The sequence below is a fragment of the Tyto alba genome, unplaced genomic scaffold (assembly GCF_018691265.1).
Source record: "Tyto alba isolate M040663 unplaced genomic scaffold, T.alba_DEE_v4.0 Super-Scaffold_2, whole genome shotgun sequence".
Classification (NCBI taxonomy): Eukaryota; Metazoa; Chordata; class Aves; order Strigiformes; family Tytonidae; genus Tyto; species Tyto alba.
The window spans coordinates 60,944,068-60,969,958 of record NW_024881282.1 but is presented as its reverse complement, the minus strand read 5'-3'; the positions used below and the strand labels follow the sequence as shown (position 1 = coordinate 60,969,958).

Below are 25,891 nucleotides of genomic sequence, written 5' to 3'. Positions count from 1 at the left end.
TATCCGTTTCTATACTATATTTTTTAAAAAGCATTTGTTAAATGGATGTGACTAGGAGGTGCTTATATTCTAAATATATTTATCCTGATCATTTTGCTGAGGTTTTTTTGTTGGGGAAAATAATGGCTGGAGGGGTGTGAAAATGAAGGCTTTGATTTTACGTTAAATGTCTCTGAAAATGTTGCCAAGTCAGTTGATACATCTGTGTGTCCACTCTCCTCCTGTGAAATTGAGGTAATAATAATATCCTTCTTTATCTACTCTGGGTTAAGCTCATTGACTGATGTTAAGTTCTTTTTGTGAATCCTGTAGCTATTTAACTACTAAAGAGAAGTTTTGCAAAACACTGAAAAGTTTAGTATAAAGTGAGAATTTTCCAAATGTAGTGGTGAAGTAAGACCGTTTTAAAACAATATTAAACTATTTTAGAAGGTAATGGATATGATAGGAATATTTTGGATACCCACAGATATCTAATATAGATAATGTAATCTGTGGATACCCACGGATGTCTAATATAGTAATGGATGAGTTTTGTGGAAAAACTGCACGGGCCAGGTTTGTTTTACCTTTTCCTCTTATTCAAATGATGAAATAAGATTTATGCTGAATCCATTTTATATTGGTTTTAATAATGACCCCGATTTGAATGACTTAATAACACATTTACTTGATCTTTATTGTATTTTTTTTATTTAAATGTTAAACTCCTTGGTGAGAAAGGATGTGTCATGTTTATGCTGTATATGATTAGAAGGAATTATTTGCCACTAAAACTTTTTTAATTCTTCTTCCAGGACTTGAGTCATTCTGGACCACTGTTACTGAAATGATACTACAGAAGGCGGCAGTTGCATTGTGTTTGTTGGATGAAACCCAGATATTTTCTTTCAGTCAAGTGGGTAAAACCCCCTAACTGCAGTTTACATGTGTAGGTCACTGCGTTACTGTGTTAGTCATTGTCTCTATGCAGCAATGACAAGGCTCGAAGAAGCAAACAGAGAAGTGAACATGCACTCATCAGTCAGATACCTTGGCTATCTTGCCAGAATCAACCTACTGGTTGCCATTTGCATGGGCCTTTATGTCAGATGGGAAAAAACTGCGGATGCACTGATTTTGGTAATATTTATTCTGGGACTCTTTGTTCTTGGAATTGCCAGCATATTGTACTACTATTTTTCAATGGAAGCAGCAAGTTTGAGCCTCTCCAATCTTTGGTTTGGTTTTTTGCTTGGCCTTCTCTGTTTTCTTAATAATTCTGCCTTCAAAACGGATGTGAAAGAAGAAGCTACTAAATATTTGCTCCTCTCTGCCATTGTTTTAAGGATATTATGTGCTTTGGTCGAGAGGATTTGTGGTTGTATTCATCATCGACCAACTCTGCTGACAACAGTTGAATTTTTGGAGCTGGTTGGATTTGCAATTGCCAGCACAACTATGCTGGTAGAAAAATCTATGAGTATTATTCTCTTGGTCATGGCTTTGGCCATGTTGATTATTGACTTACGTATGAAGTCTTTTTTGGCAATTCCAAATTTGGCAATTTTTGGAGCCATTGCATCCTTACTCTTTTTTCCATCGCTGCAAATCCCCACAAACCCATTTGCCTTGGCATGTTTCTTCAGCTGCCTGATTTCAGATCCCCTTCTCGATGTTTACTTCAGTGGACTTTCGGTTACTGAACGATGGAAGCCCTACTTGTACCGTGGCAAAATTTGCAGGCGGCTTTCTGTCATCTCAGTTGGAGTCATTGAACTAATCTTTTTCATTCTTGCAGCCTTTAAACTACGTGATTTGGATCTCTGGTATTTTGTGATACCTGGCTTTTCTATTTTTGGAATTTTCTGGATGATCTGTCATGTGATTTTTTTTATAACTCTTTGGGGATTTCACACAAAACTAAATGACTGTCACAAGGTATACTATACCCACCGTGCAGAAAACAACAGCCTTGACAGAGTTATGGCATCTAAAGGAATGCGTCACTTCTGTTTAATTTCGGAACAGCTAGTATTTTTCAGCCTTGTCGCGACTGCTGTTTTGGGGGCCGTTTCTTGGCAGGTAAACAATAATCTCCTTATCTTGATCTTTACCTCTTGAGAATGCTCCTGAGAGTTGTAGGCTTCTTAAAACTCCTGTGACATTTGATGGTGTGCTGTGGCTTAGCAATTCAAAGTTGGAACCCTTGGTTTCACCAGCATGCTCTTCAATTTTTAACGTTTTATGCTGTCTTGGCTGTGGCCTGTTAAGGCAACTGGAACTTACCATCTTCCATATGTCGTCAGAATGGGAAGAGTTAATGCTTCTAGCACAAAAGAAATGTGCAAAGTATTTTAACTTTATCTACTTAGGAAATTATTTTGCTTTTGAATTCATCGTGCCATAAAACCTGTTTTCAAAGTAAGTCACTGCATTGAACCCTAGTAATGCACGCTCTGTTGGAGGCTTTTCTTGTGGACCGTTTTAATTGAACCAAGGCAAGTTCATATTTTAAGAATGTATTTTTCAAGAATTTTGTTTTGCATTTAACCATTAATGTGGAGTTAGAGATCAGCTGATAAACTGGTAAATTGTTAATAGAGCATGCACTTTAAGTGTCTTATTTTCAAATCTGGTTATGCACCACAGGATATATCCTCTGAAAGACGAGTTCTTAAAATCACACAGCATTCTTTGACTTTTCTTTCCATTTCTGAATTAAGGACATTGCCTTTTCTTTAGCAGAAAACATACATTTCTCTCAAAATGTTTGTTCAGTGCCTAAGTTAAAGTATGTTGTGTGCTGTCACAGTTGCAGCAGGGTATCTTTTTTAAGTTGAACTAAAACAAGACAACATGCATCTGTTAAATGAATTACATATATATAATGATAATAACAATAATAATAGGCAAAAATTATATATTACTTATGACAGATCCAGTTTACAAAAATGTCTCTATCATGTTTCCAAAACAATTTGCTGTCCGCTCCTGCAGATTTTATCAGAGTAAATAACCTCGTGGATGAAAGGTATTAAAGAACTTGGTGCAAAAGGAAATTCACAGTTATTTTATGAGGTTTTATGTGTTGGGGTTTTTTGTTTGGTTTGGTTTTAGTTTTGTGTGGAGTTTTTTTGTTTCGGTGTTTTTTTGGGGGGGGATTTTTTATGAAGAGTGTTAGAGGTTAGCAGACAAGCTTGGGAGGAAGGCTGGGTAGTTTTGCTCTTTCTTTGGAAAAGTATCAGCATGCATAGCTATAGTTTGTGGACTCGTAAGAGGGACAAAAGGAAGAAATAGAAATGAAATAGAAAAGAAAAAAAAAGTAGAGAAGAGAAATCCCCAAAATGTATTTACAGAAAGTGAAGGTGCTAATACACTGAAAGAAATGAAAGAGTGGCTTGGGAGACAGAAGCAATAAAGATGGAATACCAGCATGCTAATATCACTGGCTTCTGTGGCTGTTTCTTCAGAGAATTGTGTGGTTTTATCAAAATGCTAGTCTCTCATATTTATATGCCAGATGACTGTTTTTCAGTAAAAGCAATTTTTTACCATCTCAATCAGATACCCTTATTAATTTCTTTGTCCTTGCCCTCCTCCTTTAACATCCTGACACACATTAGTTAGTAATGACATAGTTTTAAAATTACTTGGATGGAGTCACTCCACCTACTTACACCTAACAAAGCAGTCAGAACGAATCAAGTGCGTAAGTTTCCCAGAAGGTCTCTGGAGAGGGGCAGTTTCTTTTGGTTGTGCCCAGAGCCTGTCTGCGGGGAGTGAACCACCAGGCTCGGACAGGCTGTCCGGCTGCAGCCCTTCGGGGAAGGGCTCCCTCACCCCACGCCGTCTGCTTAAAGCTCGCAGGCGCGTCCCTTGGCGCTGCTTCATTACCGCACGCTGGGTGCGAGCGAGGAGAATTGGATTCATACCCAGCTTGTGACTCTCTTCACATTGATTGATAATTCATTGTAATTTTCTTCTGTCTCTGTCCTCTGCCCCAGAAGAACTGCAACTGTTACATGTATGGTAATTTTCAGTCCTCTGATTCTGAAGAAGTGCGCCTGTGCTGTGGAATGACTTGTGCAGGACCGTTCACAAGAAGCAAACTGGCAATGCAGCTGAAATCTTTGTATTTGTTATTGGCTAATTTCAGTTTCTAGTGTCCTGGATGTAAATAAGACAAGCTGTTGCTTATCTCCTCTGTCCGATAGGTTGTGTATTTGCCTATTCAGTGGGAAAAGGAGTAATTGTAGTGGCAACAGTGAAAAGCATCAGACCAATTACTTACCAGGAAATCCATTTTTTTATTATAATAATTTATTTTTAGTAGACATTTACATGTACATTTCTTTTACTGTATGTATATTTCTTTTTTGTCATCTATTATTTGTAATGAATTAATTTAAGATTAACAATGCAGTTGTCTCCAACTAAAAGCATTTCTACTTCAGAAGAAGTGCTGTTTGCCTTGCAGATCACTGTATCTATTTCATCTGTTGTCAGAAAATGAAATACTTTATCAGACCTTGACAGAACATGATTTTGAATATGGATATATCATTTATTGTAGTAATTGCAGGAAGCTGTGGCCTTTTCTGTATTTTTCTGGATAGTGTCAGGTTTCAAATTACTTAGAAATAAGAAAGCAATGATGCATAAGCACACAGTGCCCCTCTTGCAGGGCATTTGGGTGTTTTTCTAGAGGTTTAAGGAAATGTGGGGTTTTTTCTTTGTAGGGGGAATTCAAGGCCTTAAGAGTCTACTTTAGAATCCTTTGCTGGATTTTTGAGTCTGCTGTTTCAAGCTCAACAGTAATGCAGCAAACAAGGTTCTTGAGTGAATATGTACTTTCCTTATGGTGATTTGTATGTATTGGAACAGTTAAAGAGACAAATCAGACTGTTAGAGATCACTCTCTGCCTTTCTTTTTTAAAAAGTGTTAGTTATTTCTAAATACTTAGTGGGTTGGGATTTCAGGGGTTTGTTGGTTGGTGTTTTTTTGTTTTTTTTTTTAAGAAAATTTTGCTGCAGAAAAAAGCTAGTGACATCAGTATGCAATAGAAAGAGATCTTAGGGCTGTGTTAGATGCCTCTCCATGAAAACATCAGCTTAATGTTTATTAATGGTCAAAAAAGGCAAATTAAATATTGGGAATTATTAGGAAATGACTATCTGTATCATTATGGCACTGTATAAATCCATAGGTTCCCTGTTTTGGATAAGTGTGCAATTTTCACTTGCCATCCTATAGATAAGAAAACAAGCAAAGGTTTAGATAGGCGATGGAATTCGTTATAAACATGAAACAGTTTACGTGTGGGGAATGAATAAACAAGGATGCTTCAGTCAGGAAAAGAGAAAATTAAGTGAGAATATGATGAACATATGGAATATGGGTGATGTGAGAGAAGGTAAACAATAAGAGACGATAAAAGATCAGTTCCAGTGCCAAAGTTGAGGGGAGTGAGGTTGGCAAGAAGCAGACTGGAGCCAGGCGGGCGGGAATAGTTGCTGTGTTACCTCCGGGGCTGAGCGCCGCGGCGTGCCGTGAGCGCCGGGCAGCTGCAGGGGCTCGGGAAGAAGCTGAACGAGTTCATGGAAACAAATTCACTGAGGTTTACGTACTATATGGAAACCACATCTGGCTCAGGAAATCCTTGAGCCACCAGTGGTTGGAGTGCTCGGGAGGCATATGTGCTTGGTCTGTCCTTACAGCCTTTCCCAGGCATCCGTTTGGCCTCTTTGGAGACCAGACGTTCTTCTAGATGGTCCTTTTGTGTAACCTAATATAGCCCCTCTGACATTATGGAATTTTTTTTTACTTAAATATTCAACGTATTTTTTCCTTACATTCTCTTAGGAGTGCCAAGTATTCCTCAGTTCCTGAAAACATGTTTGCTCTTTTTAAAACTGTTTGAAACATTTTTTGTATGTGTAAGATTAACAGTTTTCAGTCTTTGTAACTTCAGTTTGGGATTTATGTAGTCATTTTAGTAAGTGCTAATTATATTTTAAATCTGTTCAAGTGTCACCTGGAAGGTGAAGCATTTTTTATTTATACCTCTCCTCATTTTGAAGATCTGCTGAAAGCTTGTTTAATGATACTGCATTTGATAAGAGGGGTGGTTTGAAATCACTTCATGGTCTGCCATTTGACCTCCTACATAATGAACAGAATTGGCTAAAAACCTGAGCCTTGGAAAGGTACTTCTTAACAGTCAGCTAGAAACGGTTAGCCATTGAATGTCAAAAATCTAGCCTGGCTGTGTATGTTTGGTTACAGCCAGAAATGGGGTGGTTGGAGGGAGGGGGGGTGTTTCTGTTTCATGGAAAACTTTGTTACAGGCACATTATATACGCCCTTTTAACGGTTTTAGTAACTGTAATATCTGTGCATCGTATCAGTCTTGAGTGTATGAAAGGTCAAGACCTAAAGAGGCTGTTGTCTGATAATTGGTGTCTCGATGTACCCTATTTGATTAAAATTGCCAGAAAAATATCAGATCTCCTTTTATGGAAAGCCTTTTAAAGTGAGGCCAATTAACTCGCTGTTGCACACACAGTAGTTTTCTGACTCATGCAGAACTGCTGAGGCTGGAAGTCCTGTTAGCCAAGGACCTTTCTTTAAGGACCTTAGCCCTTGTAATAAGTCAAGGGTTGAAAGTCTCCATTCCTGGTGATTTGGTATCTGCTCGGGAAGAACTGTGTGTCCTGAATACAGAATCTCTCTCGAACTGATCAAACTTTAAATGTGAAGAGCAGAATGACCAAGTCTGTCTGAAACTGGAGGGAGGATGAGCTCAGGGAGCATGAGAAGTGTAAAAGTAATTTATTAAAGCTGGTTCCATTCAGAAATGGAGTAACAGCTTTTCAGTAGGACACGTTTCAGCTGTGGCTTGGTCTGCTTCTGAGAATAATCCCTGCTTTAGCTGGAGAGGAAAGACACCCTACCTTTCTGGTAGAAATACATTGACATTTTCCTTGCAAAATCTGGAGGAAGTGTTCTGCACCTGCCTTTACATTTGTGTGAGTAATTTTAGTCAGATCAATAAACTCTTTAACTTACTCATTTCAGCAATTATTCATGTGCTTGTCCATAATTAGGCCACTGGATGGGATAAGATCCAGCAGAAGTCATGTAGATGACTCAGACATTACTTCTTTCAGGAGGCAATAAAATGCTGAAAAATTTGCAGATGAAGGTCTTGGAATTTGCAAGCAAAGATCTTGGAAAGGTTTGGGGGACTCTTTTTCTCAGAAACTTAGATTCTGTTAAGTGCTCTATGCCAAGGTAACTACAGGTTTTCTGAATTACTGTGCAAAGAGAGTTATTATCCCTGGAAGACCTGTATTAAATATTACTAAGAGAAAAATGAACTATGTTGGAGACAGGTAAAGTAATGGAATTAAGTACTTTCAGTACATTATTCTTTCTTTTTTAGTGAATGAGTTAGTAAAATAATAGCATTTATGATATGCTTGAGTACTTGTACTTAAGTAGATAGTCCTATTGAACACAAATTATTAATGAAAGAAAAGTTAGTTTATTGTATGTATAAGTATTATCTTGTTTTGGGGAGAGTTAGTGATTTTGTCGTCTTTATTGTAGTGTGATTGCCTGGTGTTTCTTGAATGGTCAATTTACAATACCTTAATAAAATTGAAGATGGTGATTTTTTTTTAACTTCTCTAAAAACAAGATTATTTTTTGAAAAGTAAGAAGTTTTCTAAGTAACATCTGTTTTTACTTGCACATACTTTTGTTAACATCACAGGTTAAATAACTTTACTGAATGGAAATCATATCCAGTCTTTCTCCTTCATTTTCCCCTGCTTTTCTTCCTGAATTGTATTTTTAATCCAGTCCTCCTCAGGCTTTGCTTGTCCAATTTGGTTGGTTTGGTTTGGTTTGGTTTTTTTCTCCATTTTTTCCCCCCACAGCCCCTGCTGCATCCTCTGGCCTCTCTTCAAGTTTTCTCAGAAAGCCATGCCACTCCTGCTTGCTTTTTCCTCTGTCTGGTCATCTTTAGTTCCCTCCTTTCTTTTCCTCACTGTCAGTTTTATCTCTTCTTGCCAGTTTGACTTGAGTATCTGTGCCTCGCTATTTCTCCAAAGCTTTGTCTCTTCAGTTTCTTTTGCAATACTATTATTCCCTCTTTCCCCACTGCTTCATCATCTCTTAAGCTGGATCCTAAATCCCACTTGCTCACTGCTCATCGTTTTTTCTCAAACCCACCCACTATCCTGTTTATTTTTGCTGCCCATCTTCTCTGGGGTAGGTGCTCGGCCCTCCTTGGCTCTCCACCCCTCCAGTCCTCTCCCAAGGGCTACCCTGGGTTGCCTGCTCACATCCTTCTGCTGTCGCCTCTGCTTCCAGAGGTCCGAGGTCACGAAGGGGATCTCTGGTGACAAGAGAAAGTATTCACTGTTAGTCTAAAGCATTTGATGTATGTGTTAAGATTGCTGTCAAAGTCTCATTAATTTCAGAATTCAAACTTTTATATTAAAACAAAAAAAAATCCATTTAGAATGTTTTTAAATCGACAACCACTTCTGGTTTTGCTGGGACAAATGCCCGTAGGCTAAAGCACAGGCTTTCCCGTAGTTAGAACAGGAGTCAGGGATGGGAAACATGACACGGTAAATCCGTCTGCTAGTGAACATGATGACTATTTTCTGCAAACTGTTTACTAGATTTTCCCAGTGCTGTTTTAATAGTCAGAAGTAATGGCTTAGTTACTGTTCTCCAGAGACTGTTCTTTCATTCAATAACTTGTTATAAGACTCTTTTCTCTAGTAGTGGATCTACATTGTAACTTTACGAATTTTGTCTTTAAGCTTCTTTACCTCTAGTATACATATCTTGTTTTCATTTGGAATGAGCTATTCGTCAAATATTTGTAGATTAGTTATCACATTACCTTTTTTCTCCTGAGCCTTCTCTGTTATGGAGTGTATACTTCTTCATTTTTGCAGAATCACTGCAGAGGAGCTAAGCAGGACTATTTATTTTATATTTACTTATGTGTGTGTATATATGGATATATAAAAATAGGTAAATATTATTCAGCTTGGATAATGGAAAGCGGGGCAGATTTTTTGCTTGGAAATACACAAAGACATCTTTATAAACCTCCCCAGCTGTTGGACTGTTACATATAATCCTGGGCAGCCTGCTGTAGGTGGCTCTGGTTGAGCAGCAGGTTGGACCAGACAATTTCCAGAGGCACCTTCCAACCTCAACCATTTGGTGATTCTGTAATCATCTTAGTTGACATATGTTTAGTAATTTATTTCTATTTTAATCAGAAGAGCTCTTCTGTAGGGCTTTGTAAATGGCTTCCAATTTAAACTAATGTTTCTTTATTTTTTATTTTTTTTCTTCCTTGTTATTTTTGTCAGTCACATGTCAGTAATGCTCCATTATTACAGTTCTAGAATTGTTCCACTTCCAGCTGTGGTTTACTCATTGGGACTGGAGTTGTCTGATCCATGAGTACAAAGTTATATATCTTGGCTGTAAAATACCTCTAAATTTTTCTGCTGTTTTAACAGTTACACTTAACAATAAGCCTTGGTTGAAAAGCTAAAAAAAGTGGAAAGCTAATACTACTAGTAAATTTCACCCATCTTTTATTGTCTGTAATTTTACTCATCAGAGGCAAGAATTATTTTTTTTTTTCTTACTTTTTCTACATTCTTTGAAATGAGAATACATTGCGTATTTCCTAAATATTCATTTAGAAGAAGACAGATAAAAAATCCCAAAGACAAAGAGGTAAAATGGCTTTTCATGTTTTCGGTGGGATTGCTGAGATGATGGTCACTGTGTTCTGTTTGCTGGTTGAGCCAGTCTGTCTGGAATCGACGGGCACGCAGCGAGTACAGGGATGCACTGCAGGCTGAGATTGCCAGTGCAATAGAAAACTGAAAATGGGTTGAAGAGATGAAAGAAGAAAATCCCCTTCTGGCTCCGCCTATGCATCCATGGCCATCTGCTCCATTAAGGACCAGTCACCAAATCTTTTGGATTTATTAAGGCACTGACAGTCTCCAGCTGGCATCTTAGCTGTTGTCTTAAGAGAGGGACCTATTTCAGACGTACTGTAATTACCAACTTCATTAGATAGTTTTTTTGCTATTTCAATTTCTTATAGATATTTTTAAATGCCACTAGTCATTTTTTGCAGAGCTGAATTAAAATATTTTACTATCTTGCTAAAAAGCTGCTCTAAACATCATTAATCATTCTTATGTTAGTGATATATTTCTTCTAAATCAAAACTGTTGAAAAATTTCTGACAGCAAGTGTCAGCATCTTTACATTAGATAGATGTCTATACTTATAAAATCTCCATGCTGACAATACTTTCCTACTCTGTTGTGTAAGATGGCCACTAAATGAAGTTGAAAATTCCGATGGAGCTGAATTGTTTCATAGCAATATAGAGTGTATTTCCTATTTCTCATTAATACTTGGTACAAACTCAAAGCAGGGTAAGATGGATCTCTGAGCCGATCCTTACAGTTTCTATATAGGATCCTTATCTCACAAGTACTTGTGAATTTTCTTGCCAGTATCTTCATGTTACCAGGAGTACTTTCAACAGTTAAATGTAAATATTTTTTTAGAAATCAGACTCACTTAGAAGTTTGGTGAAAGCTGTTAATCTTTGTAATGATCTCAAGTTGTGTTATTGTAGAAGACTCTGTAGGCTTAGTAACTTGCATGTGTTTTAGGGAATTAGGGAAATGCAGGGAGTGCTTAGAACAACATGGCATGTTGGAAGAAAACATCTACAATAAAATTCATATAAAGTAATAATATAATAGTATTCTTTAGGATAATATGATAGCTGTATGGGCAAATGTGGTTTTTATTTTGTAGTATGTTCACTGTGATCAAAACACTAATGCAAGATAGGAGCAGTTTGCTCTAACAAGACCCAGGAAAAGTAATATTTATGTATGCCATATTTGTGTATGACGGAAAAGCTGAATTTGTCATAAAAATGCATTAAAATACTCAACGACCCATGCATTCAGTCTTTCCAAAGTTTAGAAAAATCCTCTGACTGATCATTAATAGGAAGCTTTTCCAGACAAGCCCTTCAATTTCTGCAAGATCCAGGTCTTCCTTGTGTTTGTAACTTAAAGCAAATCATCCTTCTGTTATCTACCGTTGAAAAAGTAAGTCTCCGAATCTTGAAACTAATTTAGCTAGAGCGCTCCACTATTTCATCAAAGTCTTATATTTTACAAGGTTTCTATAGAATGAAAACAAACCAGATATTTGTAAGTTTTTATCGCTGCTGTGCCTTTTTCTTTTCAGAGTGCATTTGGGAAACTGAGCAACAAAAAATGAGCATTTTCTGCTGATACATTTGAAACAAAAATTATATCGTCTTAGTTACAGGGGTTTTTTTCTCCTTATTGACAACAAAACAAGTTGAGGTTGCACTATAATTGTTACAATGTTTTAAGCTTCCTTGTCTTCTGGTGATTTCAGGAAATTGTATGGATTTGAGGGAGATTATTCTGAAAGCCCTTATTCACTGACACAGAACTCACTGTGTGAATGCTTCTCTGCACTTGACCAAAACACATGCCATCTCCTCACTCACTCATGGATCCTGACTCTCTGTAGGCAATACCGGGAGGAGGAAAGGATTGTATTTGGCAGGATACAAAGTATCTTCTGAGGTGGCTAAGAAAATTATGTACATAAAAGCGATTGTGAATCTCCTATAATGTATGTGTGCTTCACAGGCACACACTGGTCCTTGTAGATTCAAATTATTAGCACCAAAACATCAAATTCCATTATAGCACACAAAATCAGATTGCAGTATTAACACTAGCATTATCACCTGTTGATGAACTGGTTACACCTGAACCAGTTTTGTGGTTCAAATGTTAGCAAGTCAATGTGGATATTAATTGCACTTTTGTGATAAGGTGTGCAGGGCTGTGGGTAAGGGGAAGGTCCCTTACAATTTGATATCTGCTCAACGTCACGTCCTCATCTCCTTGAGAGCTAGAAGCTAAATAAATAAACTTTTCATTTGTCATGAATTGTATAAAGCATAGTAGGAGCTGGATATGGTTTTATAGTGGTTTCAGATGCTGGAATTTGAGAATAATGCTATCGGTTAACAGTTACCAGTTATTTGAGAACAGAGCTATCAGTTATTGATGCTATCAGTTAGTTATCAGTTAATATCAAATTCTGGTGTTTATTTGTGGTTAGAAGTATTGCTGTCACTATTTCAAGGACACACAAGTGAGATCCTTGCCATCAGAAATACAATTGGACGCTTTTCAAAACGGTGACAGGTAGCAAACAGTATTCTTCCTATGGCAGGAAGCATGTTGGATGGGTAAAACTGTTCTTTCAGACTGTCTTGTAATAATTATGCGTTTAAAAACTGGATATAATTGACATAGTGCCATGTGCCCACAAGAACTGAGTTGGTTTAGATTTCATTTTTTTCAGTATAATTTACTTCCAAATATTAATAAATTTTGTCTATGTGTTAAGTTGAACTACCAGACCACATCAAATCACAGAGTGTTAAACAATAAGGCAATATCCAGACTTTTAAAAAACATTAATATTGTAGATTTATGCAAAGAGGGTGAATAAAACAGAGATGTGGTCAGAGGCCACAGGACTCCTCTGAAGATGGAAATCTGTAGCTATGAATTTATTTCCTTTGTGTTGTAACAAACATTAATATTTAATAACTGCACCGTGGATATTAAAGTTCTTGGCTAATTATATATTGTAATACTGTTTCTACCTTTCCTAAAGCATTTAATGCCTCATTAAACCCATTCACATCATACTAAAGTAATTAAAATGTATCTCTAACTGTTCTGTCTTTCACTGACAGATGGAATTTCAGAAGTCCATTTTTATTTCAGTAATACTAGTGGTTGAGACTTAACTTCTGAAACTTCTTTTTTTACAGAAATCCTCTATGTATCAGTGAGTGTGGTCTTTTCCAAAACTGCTTTTTACCTACAAAACAGAAAAGCTCAGTGTGAGGTATCAGCTCTGTGAATGCTACGAAGTCCTGTAGTGGATGTCCCTTCTCATCTGATACTTATGTAGCTGATAAAGAATTGTCTTTTTAATTGCAATAATGTTCATAAATGTTCTCAGAAGTCATCTTTTATGTGAGACATTCCACAAAGAATATAACTCTTGATATTAAAAAGCCAGAATAGTTAAATCTATATTTCTAATGACGCAATACAGTATGCTATCATCTGATGCTAGGTACTTTATATTCTGTGTTGTACTTTACTGATTCGGGCCTGACCTGCAGGTATTTACAGATATACTTATTTTATGCACACAAATAATTTTGTGGCATTTGATTTTCCTGATGAAATGGGTAAAGCTAAGATAGATCATTGCTTTTAAACCTAAGTCCTGTGCTGTTAGCGTTTTCAAATGCACTCCTTTCAGAAGAGTGAGCCCTGCTACCCAGCCACCCCAAGCCCTTAATTTGTATTAAGAGTAGTTTACCATGTAATATGTGGAAAAGTAAGTATACCTCACGTATAGTAACTTGCATGTTTCAGGACCCAATTACATATGATCAAACACACAGAATTATTCATCAAACTGTAACCAACAGGCAGGAAAGATTGTTCATACAATACCGAAATGTCTGTATTTTCTTTTTAGCCAACCAATGGGATCTTCATGAGTGCATTTCTCATCGTTTTACCTCTGGAGTCCATGGCTCATGGGCTCTTCCATGAGCTGGGAAACTGCTTGGGAGGAACGTGTGTCGGGTATGCTGTTGTCATTCCCACCAACTTTTGCAGGTATAGTTACTATCTGTTTCTGCTTCACAGTAGTGTAAGTGTACTGTTAACTAGTAGAGGCAATCCAGTGCCGTTGCTGGTATTTTTCAACAATTAAATACAAATTGAAGTAATAGGCAGATTTTGTATTTCTCTTTTTCCTCACCTTCGCAAAAGAATGACTAACTCCAACTCTACCTTTTTATATGTATTTAATTGGCTTTTAGAAAGCCAGTGAATGCTTTATGCACCAGTCATGCATAGGCAGATTCCACAGTCTGTATTTCACGCAAAGGAGGATTGGGGCGTTTGACCGAGTGCAGATATTTTACAGGAGGAGATTTAATAAACCGAACAGATCAGTTCAAAACAAATCTTAATTCTAGTAAATGAGAGGGTGTCTGCATTTAAAGGACATTGACATTAGATTTGTGAGTGGACCACATGTCAGTTATTGGTATTGTGAACTTGCAGCTGATTTTTATTCCAGTATAAATGTTACCATATGAGAAATGCTTGGGGGTGGAGGGATTGTATTATTACAATTTGCCCATTTGTGTGTTTTTCTTATAAGCTTTAAACTTGCAATTGCTACTTCAGCCATATAATTAAAATCGTGTGTTCACTTCTTTTTGTAAACAATAAACAAAAACTGTGTAAGTTACCTATTTGAGTTACAAGAAAAACAGAGTAGTAAGTTGAAATGAGAGGCTTAAAAATAGAAGGGCCCAATTTATGAAAACTACCCATCTTGAGTATGTGTAACGGATTCAGTGGGTAGGGAAAAAAATTAACAGGCAAAGAACAAAAGGTAGCATGCTGATCTTAGATCACTGTATCTCAAATAGTATAAAATACTGTAAAAACAAATTTTCTGAGCTTCTGATCTACAGTCTTCAGCTTTGCTCTCTTAAAAAAATCCATGTAGTCAATTATTGTTGGTGATTAAAAAAACACATTTACAAAATTTACATTACAGTATAAATAAATTATTTTAATTTCCATGGCAACAATTTAATTCTTTCATTGCACTATATTATTCTGGTTCTGGCAGTTCTCTCTAATTTTTGAGTGAATGAGATACTCTCAAGCAACTGTTTAGGACCTGACAGAACTAAATTTCCATATTAACAAAGCTTGACTGTTTCAATGATGGGCCTGGTCTTCACTTGCTGAGACAAACAGTAGTGAAGATGTAGTTAATATAATTGTAGTAGTGACACATTAGCCTTTATGAAGGCACCAGACGTGTGAGGAGGTGCAAAATTTAATTAGTTAGACCAGTGAAGAAACCACGTAGCTTTACACACTGACTTGCAAACAAAATACATGACAAATACATACATATACGTGCATATATGTAAAAACCAGAAGTCATACATTGGATTAGTAGAGTAAGACCATCTCCATATTTTCAGGCGCAAAACCTCTCCCTGTCTGTAACTAAGCATAAATCAGGCCAGTTTGGTATAGCTGTCAGTCATGCTCCTTATCATTACTGTTATTATGTTGGCTGAAGAGTGATGAATGCATTTATTTTTCTGAAATTACATCATGAAGAGCGCTCCCATAATTTGGGTGTCTTGCAAGAACAAATCTCTTATTGTCATGATTAATGAATAGCTATGTAGTTTAAAAAAAAAAAAAAAGTGTGTATGTACTTTTTATATATATATTTTTAGATATTCTCTATTTCAATTTTTATAGACTATATATATAAATACAATGCATTTTGGAACCTAGGGACTCTTTTGCTATATACGCATGTTTATGTATATATATACACATTCATATATATATATATACAGAGAGAGAGAGACAGACACACATCTATACGTACATGGTTCGTTCCAGGTCTAGGTTGTAATTTTCTTAGAACTTTTCCAAGTTGTGAATACTGTTACCTGAAACGCATTTCTTCTGCTGAAAGATTAGTATGTGAACAGCACACAAGTAAGAATTCCTGTATTTGTGTGAGTACCATACTGAATAAAGGCTAGTTTGGAACAGAGAGAAATTAACTTGATATATCTGAGCAAAACGTGTGCTTGGATTTCTCTTTAGTCTGTTATTGGAAACTAATTTGCATGATGTTTGAAGCAGTCACTCTCCCTGCACTTCATTCCAGTTGTGTGTGAAAAAGTGCCTGTTTGAAGGCAGTGCTCTCTCAGTGGGACTTGATGAAATTGTTGAAGCTTAGCTAGTGCATTCATGTCACAGCTGCTCTGGCTCTCAGCTGCAGGAATAGCATGGGGTTGAGTAAGGACTATGCCTTGAAGTGAAGAAGTGTGACAGAAGGGAGGGGGAAGATAGTGATCCCTCGCTCAAGTACAGTATTTTGAATTGTTTATAAACCGTACATTTCAAGTCAGTTTGAGTTTAGAACAGTGCTACTTCATAGCAGAGAAAATATGCACAGGGAAAAAAAATCACCAATTTCTAAAAGTCCACAAAGCATGAAATAATTCTAAATCATAATCATAGCTGTTTTTCTTCTCTTTAGTCCTGATGGACAACCAACTCTTCTTCCACCTGAGCATGTACAGGAGTTAAATTTGAGATCTACTGGCATGCTTAATGCCATACAAAGATTTTTTGCGTATCACATGATTGAGACGTATGGTTGTGACTACTCTACAAGCGGACTGACCTTTGATACCCTTCACTCCAAGATCAAGTCTTTTCTTGAACTTCGGACAGCAGATGGACCCAGACACGATACCTACATTTTATATTACAGTGGTCACTCACATGGCACTGGCGAATGGGCACTGGCAGGTAACTGGTTGGGGGATTTTCTTATCAATAGTTTTGGTACTGGTAAACCTTCCCAATCAAAGAATTCCTTCTTCAAAAAATCATACTGAAGTTTTAGTCACATTTATTATTTGATGGTCCAGAATGGAAAAGAACCACCACTCTGGAGAACAGGTTCATACAAGCTCCTGGCAGGGAAGGAAGAAAGGAAAGGGTGGTATACAGAGCATGGATGTTAAGAGATTCAGGGGCTACAAGGAATTACCAAAATAAGCAGGGTTGCAGGCTGCCTACCTCTACTGCTGGAGAGAAAGGAAAAATGCAGAAGCCCCTTTTGTAGGCAGTTAACTTGATGTAAAGCAGCATCTCTTTCCTTACCTTGCTCTATATGACAGTCAGGTATGTTAGTTACTTCATGAACATCTATGTCATGTTAGTATTTAGTCACTGATAACAATCCTTTTGCAGCTAACTAACACTTGTTTTCAAAATCATCTAAATATTGTTGACTCCCAATGTATGCTTACAAATTTGAACAAGATTTCGTATTCCCCTTATATTTCATCAACTCATCTTCAAAGATCACTTTTTATTTCCCAGGAAAGTAAAGTGGAAGTTACCCCCTCCTGCTCTAAAGACAGATTTCTCCTGTATTTTGAGGAATATTTGTTGACTGTAATGAACAAGCATAGTTTTCTCTCATTCCCTGGACATGGCAGAGTGAATTATAGTGTTCTGTGTCACTGTGTCAGTTAGGCTGCCATGAAGGATTGCATTCGTGTCCTCACAATGTGCTGTGGTGGGTTTTTTTTTCGTAAAAGATTCAATAGAAGAGGTAGGAGGCAGGTATACAATCCACACGAGAAAAGCGGGTCTTCAAACATATAGCAAACCTTGTATCATGAAAACAGCCATGGTTTGCTGACATCCTGGGAGTAACTGTGGGCACAGTGTAGCCTCAAGACTACAAACCCCTATATAAAGGGCCTGTTTAATGCCTTGTCATATGCTTGGCATAGACTTCACCACTTTCCCTCTTCTTGGCCTGCTTTTGATCTCTTTATAATGGGAAGGCCTGTCTCAATGGTATTTTATGATAAACCTACTGAAGTTTTCAAATTGTTGGTAGGTTTAGCCTTGCTCTCCTGCTAGAGGCTGGGCTTCTGAGGCTGTTGTGCGCAAAAAGTGAATCTTGGGGTAAATACACTGAAACTTTACAATTGTTTTTTTTATCCTGGGACAGAACTAATTCTCTTGGGTAGCACTCTGCCTGCCAGCTCCTGGCTGTTTGTCAGCAGTCTCTTTCCAGGGGCACGTGCTCTTACACACTGTAGACAGATGCTGGCTTTGTGTGTGGTCCCACTGAGGTGTTTGGGTGCAGGTCAGTTTTCATCTGGAGACCGTGTGCTTGTTTTGGTGCAACTCCGTGCCTGAACTGTTAGACCTGCTGAAGAGCAACGCGTGCTTTTTTCTCAAAGGCTTCACCCATGGCAGTGATTTTAAAAAAGCCACGGCTCTACTGTGAGCTTAGCGCGAGTGCTGTACCGCAGTGTGCGCCAGGGTGGCTGAGTGACTTCTCTGGGAGCAGGGTGGTTTGTCCATGAGAGCACTGACTGCTCTGTGCAGTTACTGAGTGCGTCCACACATTGGGTGAAGCAGGCTGGCAGCAAAACTCTGCCTCCCACCCGTGCTCCGGGCGGCAGCACAGACACGGTTAGCTTTCTAGAACATACAGACCCACATGTTTGTGCAAAAATTGGACAGCTTCCAGCCCAGTCCTGGCTTATGTCTGGCCAACAGGGAGTGTGACAGGGAAGTTCAGGTCTCTGTGTACCTGTTCAGGTAGCTGTAGACTAAATTAAACCCTGTTTTCACTCTCAGGATAAGGGCCAGGGTAACCCTTAAAATAAAAAGAAAGTTTCTGTGCTAAAAGATACAGCGTGTAAATGCAGCGATGTCCAGCTTTCTCACAGAGCTCCTTTTCAGTTCTCTATCCACGCACATCTTCAGCTTCTACTTGGAAATAGTATAGTGACATAAAGGAGAGGAATAGGCACCTGTCACATGCCCTGCTTCCTTTTTTGTGATTAACTTTAGATAAATCATGGAGTGTAACGTGACTGTCCAGACAGCACTGTAACTTGAAGCATAAACTGAAAAGATGAAGGCTGATTGTATAATTGTACTGCATGTATTGGACAGTGGCATTTCATGACAGACAGAACGTTTGGTCATCAGCTCCTGCAATGCGTACAGTCCTCTGGCCTCTGGAGAGGATGAATAGAGATGGCAACAGTGAAATACAACATTTGTATCTATAGAAAAAGTAGCGTCTCTCTGCCGGTTTATGCCGTCATAGGGCACAGCAGTAACAGTGTAGCCTTTGCTTTGTAATGACATCTTTTAAAGGAGGCTTACTGGATGTATTAGTTCGCTAATGATGTTCCTCTGTTGTTGGAAGCTGAGATGTAGCACAGTGGTGTATAAAAGAAACTGTTAACTAGTCATGCATAAAGTATGAGCAGTCACATAACCTGGGAGGTCATGTTCTCCGAGCGAAGGCAAAGGCAAGAGCTGGGGTAATGAAGCTTTGTCTTTGCTGCTGAAACTGTCAGCATAACCGCCTGCGAAACCTGCCGGGGAGCCAAATGTGGCCGGACGTGTGGATTTCTTACACAGCTTGGTGCCTAAATCTTGCGCTGGCTGGTAAGTCCACGTGTCTGAGGTCAGTGGGGTTAGAAGCTGAGCATGTGTTCGTGCATGAAGGATGAGATGGTTTTCTTTGGGTGATTCTATCCAGTACTGTTTTGAAATCACCTGCACCCCTGCATACTTACAGTAAAATAAAGATTATTTATAAGCCTTTAAAGTGTGAACGGATAAAGAAATTTTTGCTGCTAATTGACACAAAAGGCTTACCTAGAACAGGAAAAGTGCTTTTATATAAGTCTCTGCTGTAAATAACTACAACAATTTGGGGACCATGTACCAAGACAAGTCATTACTGTAGGTTTGCATATTGAGATTTTCTTTGGGACTAAATTTTCCAGGTTTGCAATTTTTGGAGAAAGTAAAAGGCAAATCACAGGGCTACTACTTTAACTGCAATAGTACACTCAAAACTTTAACTCTGGGCTATTAATTTGAAGCACTTTTTTGTCACTCCTTACAGGTAGAAATGTAAGTGCTGAAATATGCAGCTATTCTGTTTGAGATTCATCTGTGCAGTGAAATTCCTACTAACAAGATTTTAAACGCTGCTAAATGTACTTCTATTCCACAATGACAGATCACTATGGAATTAAAATGTGGTTATTTTCAATCACATTTTTCTACCTTTAAGAGTCATCTCTTTTTTTTTTTTTTTTTAAATGACATTCTCAAACTAGAGTGTTTTTGTTGTAACTCTGTATCATAGCTCCAACCTCCCAACACCTAGACGTAGCAGTTCTTCGCATTAATAGTCACTATGGAGCCAATGGAGATTATTCACTTGTTGGCAAGAGGTTTTCCTTAGGCACTGAAGTAAGCAGTCTGCTTTTCAAAGCTACACAGATCTTGCAGTATCCATTACACTTCAGCAGAAGGACTCCTCACTGTAGGTAACTTGGTTTAATTACAATCTTCTCTTTCAAAGCATTGTTGGAGCAAGAGCTGAGATGGAACATGAGAAGTTGAACACTCTAGTTGCAAGTGTTTTCTGAGCTGATAGGAAATAAATATTGTGGAAACATTCCTATGAGATTTTTGTTTCACTAAATTGTAAATCCATACCAATTTTAATTTTCTTGAAGCTCTGAAGACAACTGTGTCTATAGAGGGAATCTCTCGATTTCTGGTCACGTGAATTTTTCAAGCCAAAGCGATGATTGTGCCTGTAAGTGGCTTTCTTTTTGTGCTTTGAAACTGTTAACACGTGATGTGTTCAAAAGTCCTCTCTTTTCCTTAAAAGAGGAATCCTTTTCAATATTAATAAAAACATTAAGAAGCCATTTTTGTCTTTTATCTTAAAATTGTCAAGACTTAATACAAAATAAATTCTACTTCAGGTTTTCTTTTCTTGCTTAGCTATTTCCAGATTTCTTCAATAGGTTGTCATTTTTTTCACTCTGTGAGGGAAGTCTGTTTTGTTGGGTGTGTTTTTGGGTTTGTTTTTTTTTTTTTTTTGATCAAGGGTGAGTTAATGGCCTCATCTGCCACAGCAGGTCAGGTGGAATCAGTTAATACCGCTCTGGAGATCTGCAACATCTACAAACAGGGAGGATCGGTTGAAAACTTCTATCTGTTCAGGTTGTTAAACTAAGGGATTCTTGGAACCCACAGTCAAAATTCTACAGCGGTTTCTGTTTCTTCATCCTAATGTTAAGTCTTTTTTTCTTTCTTGTGGCAGGGGGTGATGCTTTACGACTTGACACACTGTTGGAGTGGTGGAGAGAAAAGAACGGCGCTTTCTGTTCTCGACTCATCATCATTTTAGACTGTGAGAACTCTCAGCCCTGGGTTAAAGAAGTAAGAAAAGTAAATGACCAGTATGTTGCCGTGCAAGGAGCAGAAATGGCCAGAGTTGTAGATATCGAGGAGGCGGACCCTCCTCAGCTTGGTGACTTCACCAGGCAGTGGGTTGAGTACAACTGTAACCCCGACAGCAACATCAGCTGGTCTGAAAAGGGACGGACAGTGAAAGCAGTGTATGGAGTGTCAAAACACTGGAGCGACTACACTTTGCATTTGCCGACAGGAAGCGACGTTGCCAAACACTGGATGATGTACTTCCCGCGCATCACCTACCCGCTGGTACACCTGGCAAACTGGTTTTGTGGTCTCAATCTGTTCTGGGTCTGTAAAGCGTGCTTTAGGTGCTTGAAAAGACTGAAAATGAGTTGGTTTCTTCCCACAGTGCTGGACACAGGACAGGGTTTCAAACTCGTCAAGTCCTAATTAGCAACCAAAGAGAAGATGAAGTGAGAGCTCTGGGAACTTTCTCACTGTACCATACTTACAACTTTTTATATGACTATTTTTCTCTGAAAAAGTCTGCTACACTCATTTTAATGAGCTCATTGAGCAGCTACAGTATATGCAACAGTTAGAAACTGCAATCTTAAACAGAAGAGGCTAGAACTATCATATTTGAGTTTTGTTACTGATCTGTTTGTACATAGGTAAGAGACTTATTTAATATGACCATGCATTTTGGAGACAGGTCGCATGTTCATATGCGTTACTTAAAGCAGCCTTTGTTCAGAGTCACCAGTTTGATGAACAACAGCTCCTGTGAATGTTATAGCATGCTTATTTGTCATTTAAATCTACTGTAAGGTTCAAATAGAGGAAAGGAACCAAGATAATACTCAAATGAATTTATATGTCCTTGAAATTATATTGTGGGGTCTAGGGTATTATAAAACAGCACTGAGCCAAAAAAAATAGAAGAATGAGTAGCCATTGTAGGTAAGTAGCTACCAAGAATCTTTAGTTTTATTTGCTTTTATGTCTTCAGCCCCTGCCTCAGTTCTCTACTGCCATCAGTGGAAATTTGCCACAGAAAACAAGGAAATCAGACAACCCTCTACTGTTCTGATGCTGCTTGAACAATGTTTTCTGAAGGGCAGTTTTAAAAACTTTTCAGTGTTAAAAATTCATTATCTTGCTGGTGATTTTTTTTTTTTTTTTAATATTCCCAGTAGTTAATTCATATATGGAATAAAAAGTGCACTGAGAGTTTTTCCCTCACCTGTTAGGATGGTTCTGTCTTTTCCAGGCTCTTACTAGTTTGTATTTTGAAAAGCTATCCTGAAGAAGAAAAAAAAAAAAAAAAACAAAAACAAAAACCAAACAAACAAACAAAAAAAGACTCAAGGCATTTAACAAAAAAATTAATCCTTAGATAAGAAATGGAAGTACAAGTGTTGCCTTGCTTCCATGTTTATCTGAAGTCTTTGCTGTGCCGAAAACCTTGATTCTGTAAAACGCTGAGTAAAGGCTTGGACCACTGAGATCATTATCTATTAAAACCATGAGCAGAGTTTGTCAGAAAGAATGGATTATTCCTGTAGGACAGGAATGAATCCTGAACATTCCTCAGCTCTGATCTCCCAGCCACGAGGTCCTAAAAATAAGGAGTGAAACAGTTAAGCAGCTAAGACAGTACAATTTGTGGTGGGCTTTTTGCATATGTGTGTGCAATCCAGTAGACCTAGAGTTTACTTTTTTCCATTTCCATCACTATTTTAATAAAAATGTTAGGCATTAGCTGATATTTGTTTAAAATACAAGTTACTAATTTGTGGTTTAATTTAAATATATAAAAATACTTTAAGAGCTTTTTAAGTCTTTGCCATCAAGGGTTTTTCTAATTCCATTTGAACTTTTTAGCCAGCTAAGTTAGGGAATCTGCAGACATTGATACCTCTTAGTAGCTCCTGAGATCTGCAATAGCCAGAGTAATTTGCACCCACCAAATTCAAAATGGTGATTTTTGTAGGATTTACAAGCAACAGCCACCAAGTTTCTTCATTAGTGTGTATTACACAACCTTGTTTAGCAAGACACCACCCCCCAGCCTGCTTTGCTTTTCTCCATCCCCTTCCATGAAGTGAAAAGGGGGTAAAGAAATGAGAGGTGAGAGATCCTACCAAGACTCAGTTCCACTGGGTCTTCTCTAAGTAAATGCTGTGATTGCAGCTCTGTCACGGGTTTGAGAGGTGGCTGTTCTCTGGGATAACAGGGGGCAATTGCACCATCTGACTTCAGGTATCCAACTTAAATTCCTAACGTGGGATCCTGAGGTAGGAGTCGCCTCATTTAAATTCAGCTCTCTGAAGGCTAGACAGCTGAATCCATGCTGGTGACCTGAGGTGCTCCACTGCTCGTTAACGAAGAGAAATAAGTATTTCCAGAGGAAGATTCATTTCATCTATATTTTAGGATTAATTTTCCTGTGATTGTGCCTATTATATTTGTTTTGGGTTTGTTTTCGTATGCCAGAGGTCAAGCAGACAAATCCCTTATGTCTGTTCAGTAACCTTAGAGCACTTCTCTTCTAAGTCATCCTCTGGAGCCTGGGCTGAGTACGTAAGCTCCTCATTCAAGCACGTCAGTTGGATACTTGAAGTTGGGCTGGACAAGCATCTGTCAGGTTGCAGAAAAGCAGCACTGCCTCCTCTGCAGAAGTCATTTCCAGGTATTTCTGGTCAACAACACTTGAGTATTGAGAAAAATGACTGCATAAAAGCAATCATTTGGTTTGTAAAATCAGTGTCATTTTGACTGCTATTTCAGTAAAAGGTCATCTGATTGCATCATAAACTCTTCCAGCTTGAGCACTAGAAATTTTTAACAAAGTCCCCATAAAGCAACACTGTAATACCTGGTAGTCCCCCTGTGAACATTTGAAACTCAAGAAGTTAGCCCTTTCTGTTTTGGAAAAGCTTTGAATACCAACTATAACGCTTCCCGCTAATTATGATGGGTAAATCTTGCTTTCTACCTGCTACTGTTACATTTTTTTTGGACATCATCTGTTTCTTTCTTTTTGTAGAAAAAGGGGAACAGGAAAAGTGTGGGGCTCCTGACCTGTCCTGGGACTGTGAGCAGTATCCGCTCTGCAGTGCAGTGATGGGCCTGGCTTTGGGCAGAATAAATGCAACAATTGGTGCTGATCTTTGGCCTCTGTTTATTAAATGGTTTCCAGCTTACTTATCAAACTGTTAGATTTTCTCTGGGATAGACTGGGTGGTCTTTAGCAGTCTGCTGAAAGTTAGATAAAGAGTCAGCTAACAATAGAGCAAAAAAAATATTTTTAAAACTAATCACGTGTTTGCAGAGTTGTTTCAGTTTTCTCAATTAAAGAACTCTAGTCTTCTGAATTTGAAATAGTTTTAACATGAGCTAAGATATCCCTACTTTTGATTTTGTTATTTTTTCAAACAGCCAATGTGTGGTGAGAATGCTGATTTAAACTAAAAGAAATGTTTACAGCCATTCAAACAATGAGGCCTTTTTGGACAAAGAGACTGTCTTGTGTGTTTCAAAACACAGTAAAACCAGGGCTGTGGGATGACGAGCCTCAGGAATTCAACAGCATTAATTCTCCACTTCTACACTGACTAATGTCAAGGTGTCCTACCGTGACCCACGTTCCCAGGTGGAGTTTTTCTCCAGCTCCTGGTGCTCACACACCTCTGTGGGTCTCTGCTTGAGGGACAAGGCACCAGGAGCTCCTAATCCCAGTGAGGAGTGAGGAGTTATCCCTCCGCTGTTCCCTGTATGAAATGCAGGGGCAACGCCTGAAAGAGGAATTGAAATCTAATTCCAAAGAATGTTACATATGCTATCAGTTACGTACAAGTTGTTTAGTGGTAGCATGCTTACAGATTGTCTGGATGGAGAAAATCTAAGCTTGTTTTTTAGAGGATTGTCTCTGTACTCTGTGTTCAGACATTTTGTTACAAAGGTGGTTATAAATTTGTACCACGGTAGCAATGTTATATTGACTTTGCTTCATTTACCTCCTGTATAGTATCAGCCTTGCTGAAACATGCAAATGCACTAAGTTGTACTAATTTAAGTCTTTAAAAGGAATTCAAATTGCAAACTCACAGTAGTATTTTTCTCTTAACAAGCATTGGGGAAAAAAGCCATTCTTCTTCATTTTTGCACTACCAGAGTTACGTATTTGCAGTTCCTTAGGCTTTGTATGCCTTGTGATTGTTATTGTCCAGCCTTCAGTTCAAGTTTTCCCCAGAAATAACTCTTTACCTTTATTAAGTTTTCCCTTTATTTTGCAAAGGCATAATTAATGCTATGCTAGCTGTAAAGCACCTCTGTTGTCAGCAGTAGGCAATGTAACCAGGTTAATTTTCTTGTTTATAAATACCCTTCTGTGGGAGGATTTTTACTGGACATATCAATTTTAGATCTGTAAATAGATTTTTTTTTTTATTATTGTGTATTTGTGATATTACTTAAATATATTTTGCTGGTTTGGATGCTCATTTCCATTTCATGTTTTTGTTTATGACTTGATCACTTCCCAGATTTCTGTGCCGCTCCTTGAAATACATGGGGTTTTTCTGTACAGCTTGTTTCAGAGGTGGTTTTTTTTAGCTAGAAATTGCAACCAAGTTTACTGAAACCACTCTAAGGATTACTTGTAGTTTACCAGTTTAAAGAGAAATGAGAAATGTTAGTTTACATTACTAATACCTTTCACCTTGTATTTTTTTATTAGTCAACAAGCTAGTAAAACTGTTGTTTATACTTTGAGACATTATTTTATAGAGGCTTAATTGAAGACTTCACTTGCATGAGTGTTCGTACTTAGTCA

General features: G+C 38.0%; 1 protein-coding gene across 1 annotated transcript in view; it reads left to right on the top strand.

Annotated features, from left to right (window-relative positions):
- Positions 1-25,642, top strand: part of TMEM168 (transmembrane protein 168) — a 29,303-nt gene extending 3,661 nt beyond the window's left edge. Inside the window, exons 2-5 of the mRNA XM_042792928.1 lie at positions 798-2,064; positions 13,685-13,827; positions 16,310-16,584; positions 20,954-25,642. Coding sequence (XP_042648862.1) covers positions 928-2,064; positions 13,685-13,827; positions 16,310-16,584; positions 20,954-21,501 — 2,103 coding nt within the window. The 5' untranslated portion in view covers positions 798-927 and the 3' untranslated portion in view covers positions 21,502-25,642. The remainder of the gene's footprint in view (positions 1-797; positions 2,065-13,684; positions 13,828-16,309; positions 16,585-20,953) is intronic.
- Positions 25,643-25,891: the final 249 nt, after the last annotated feature.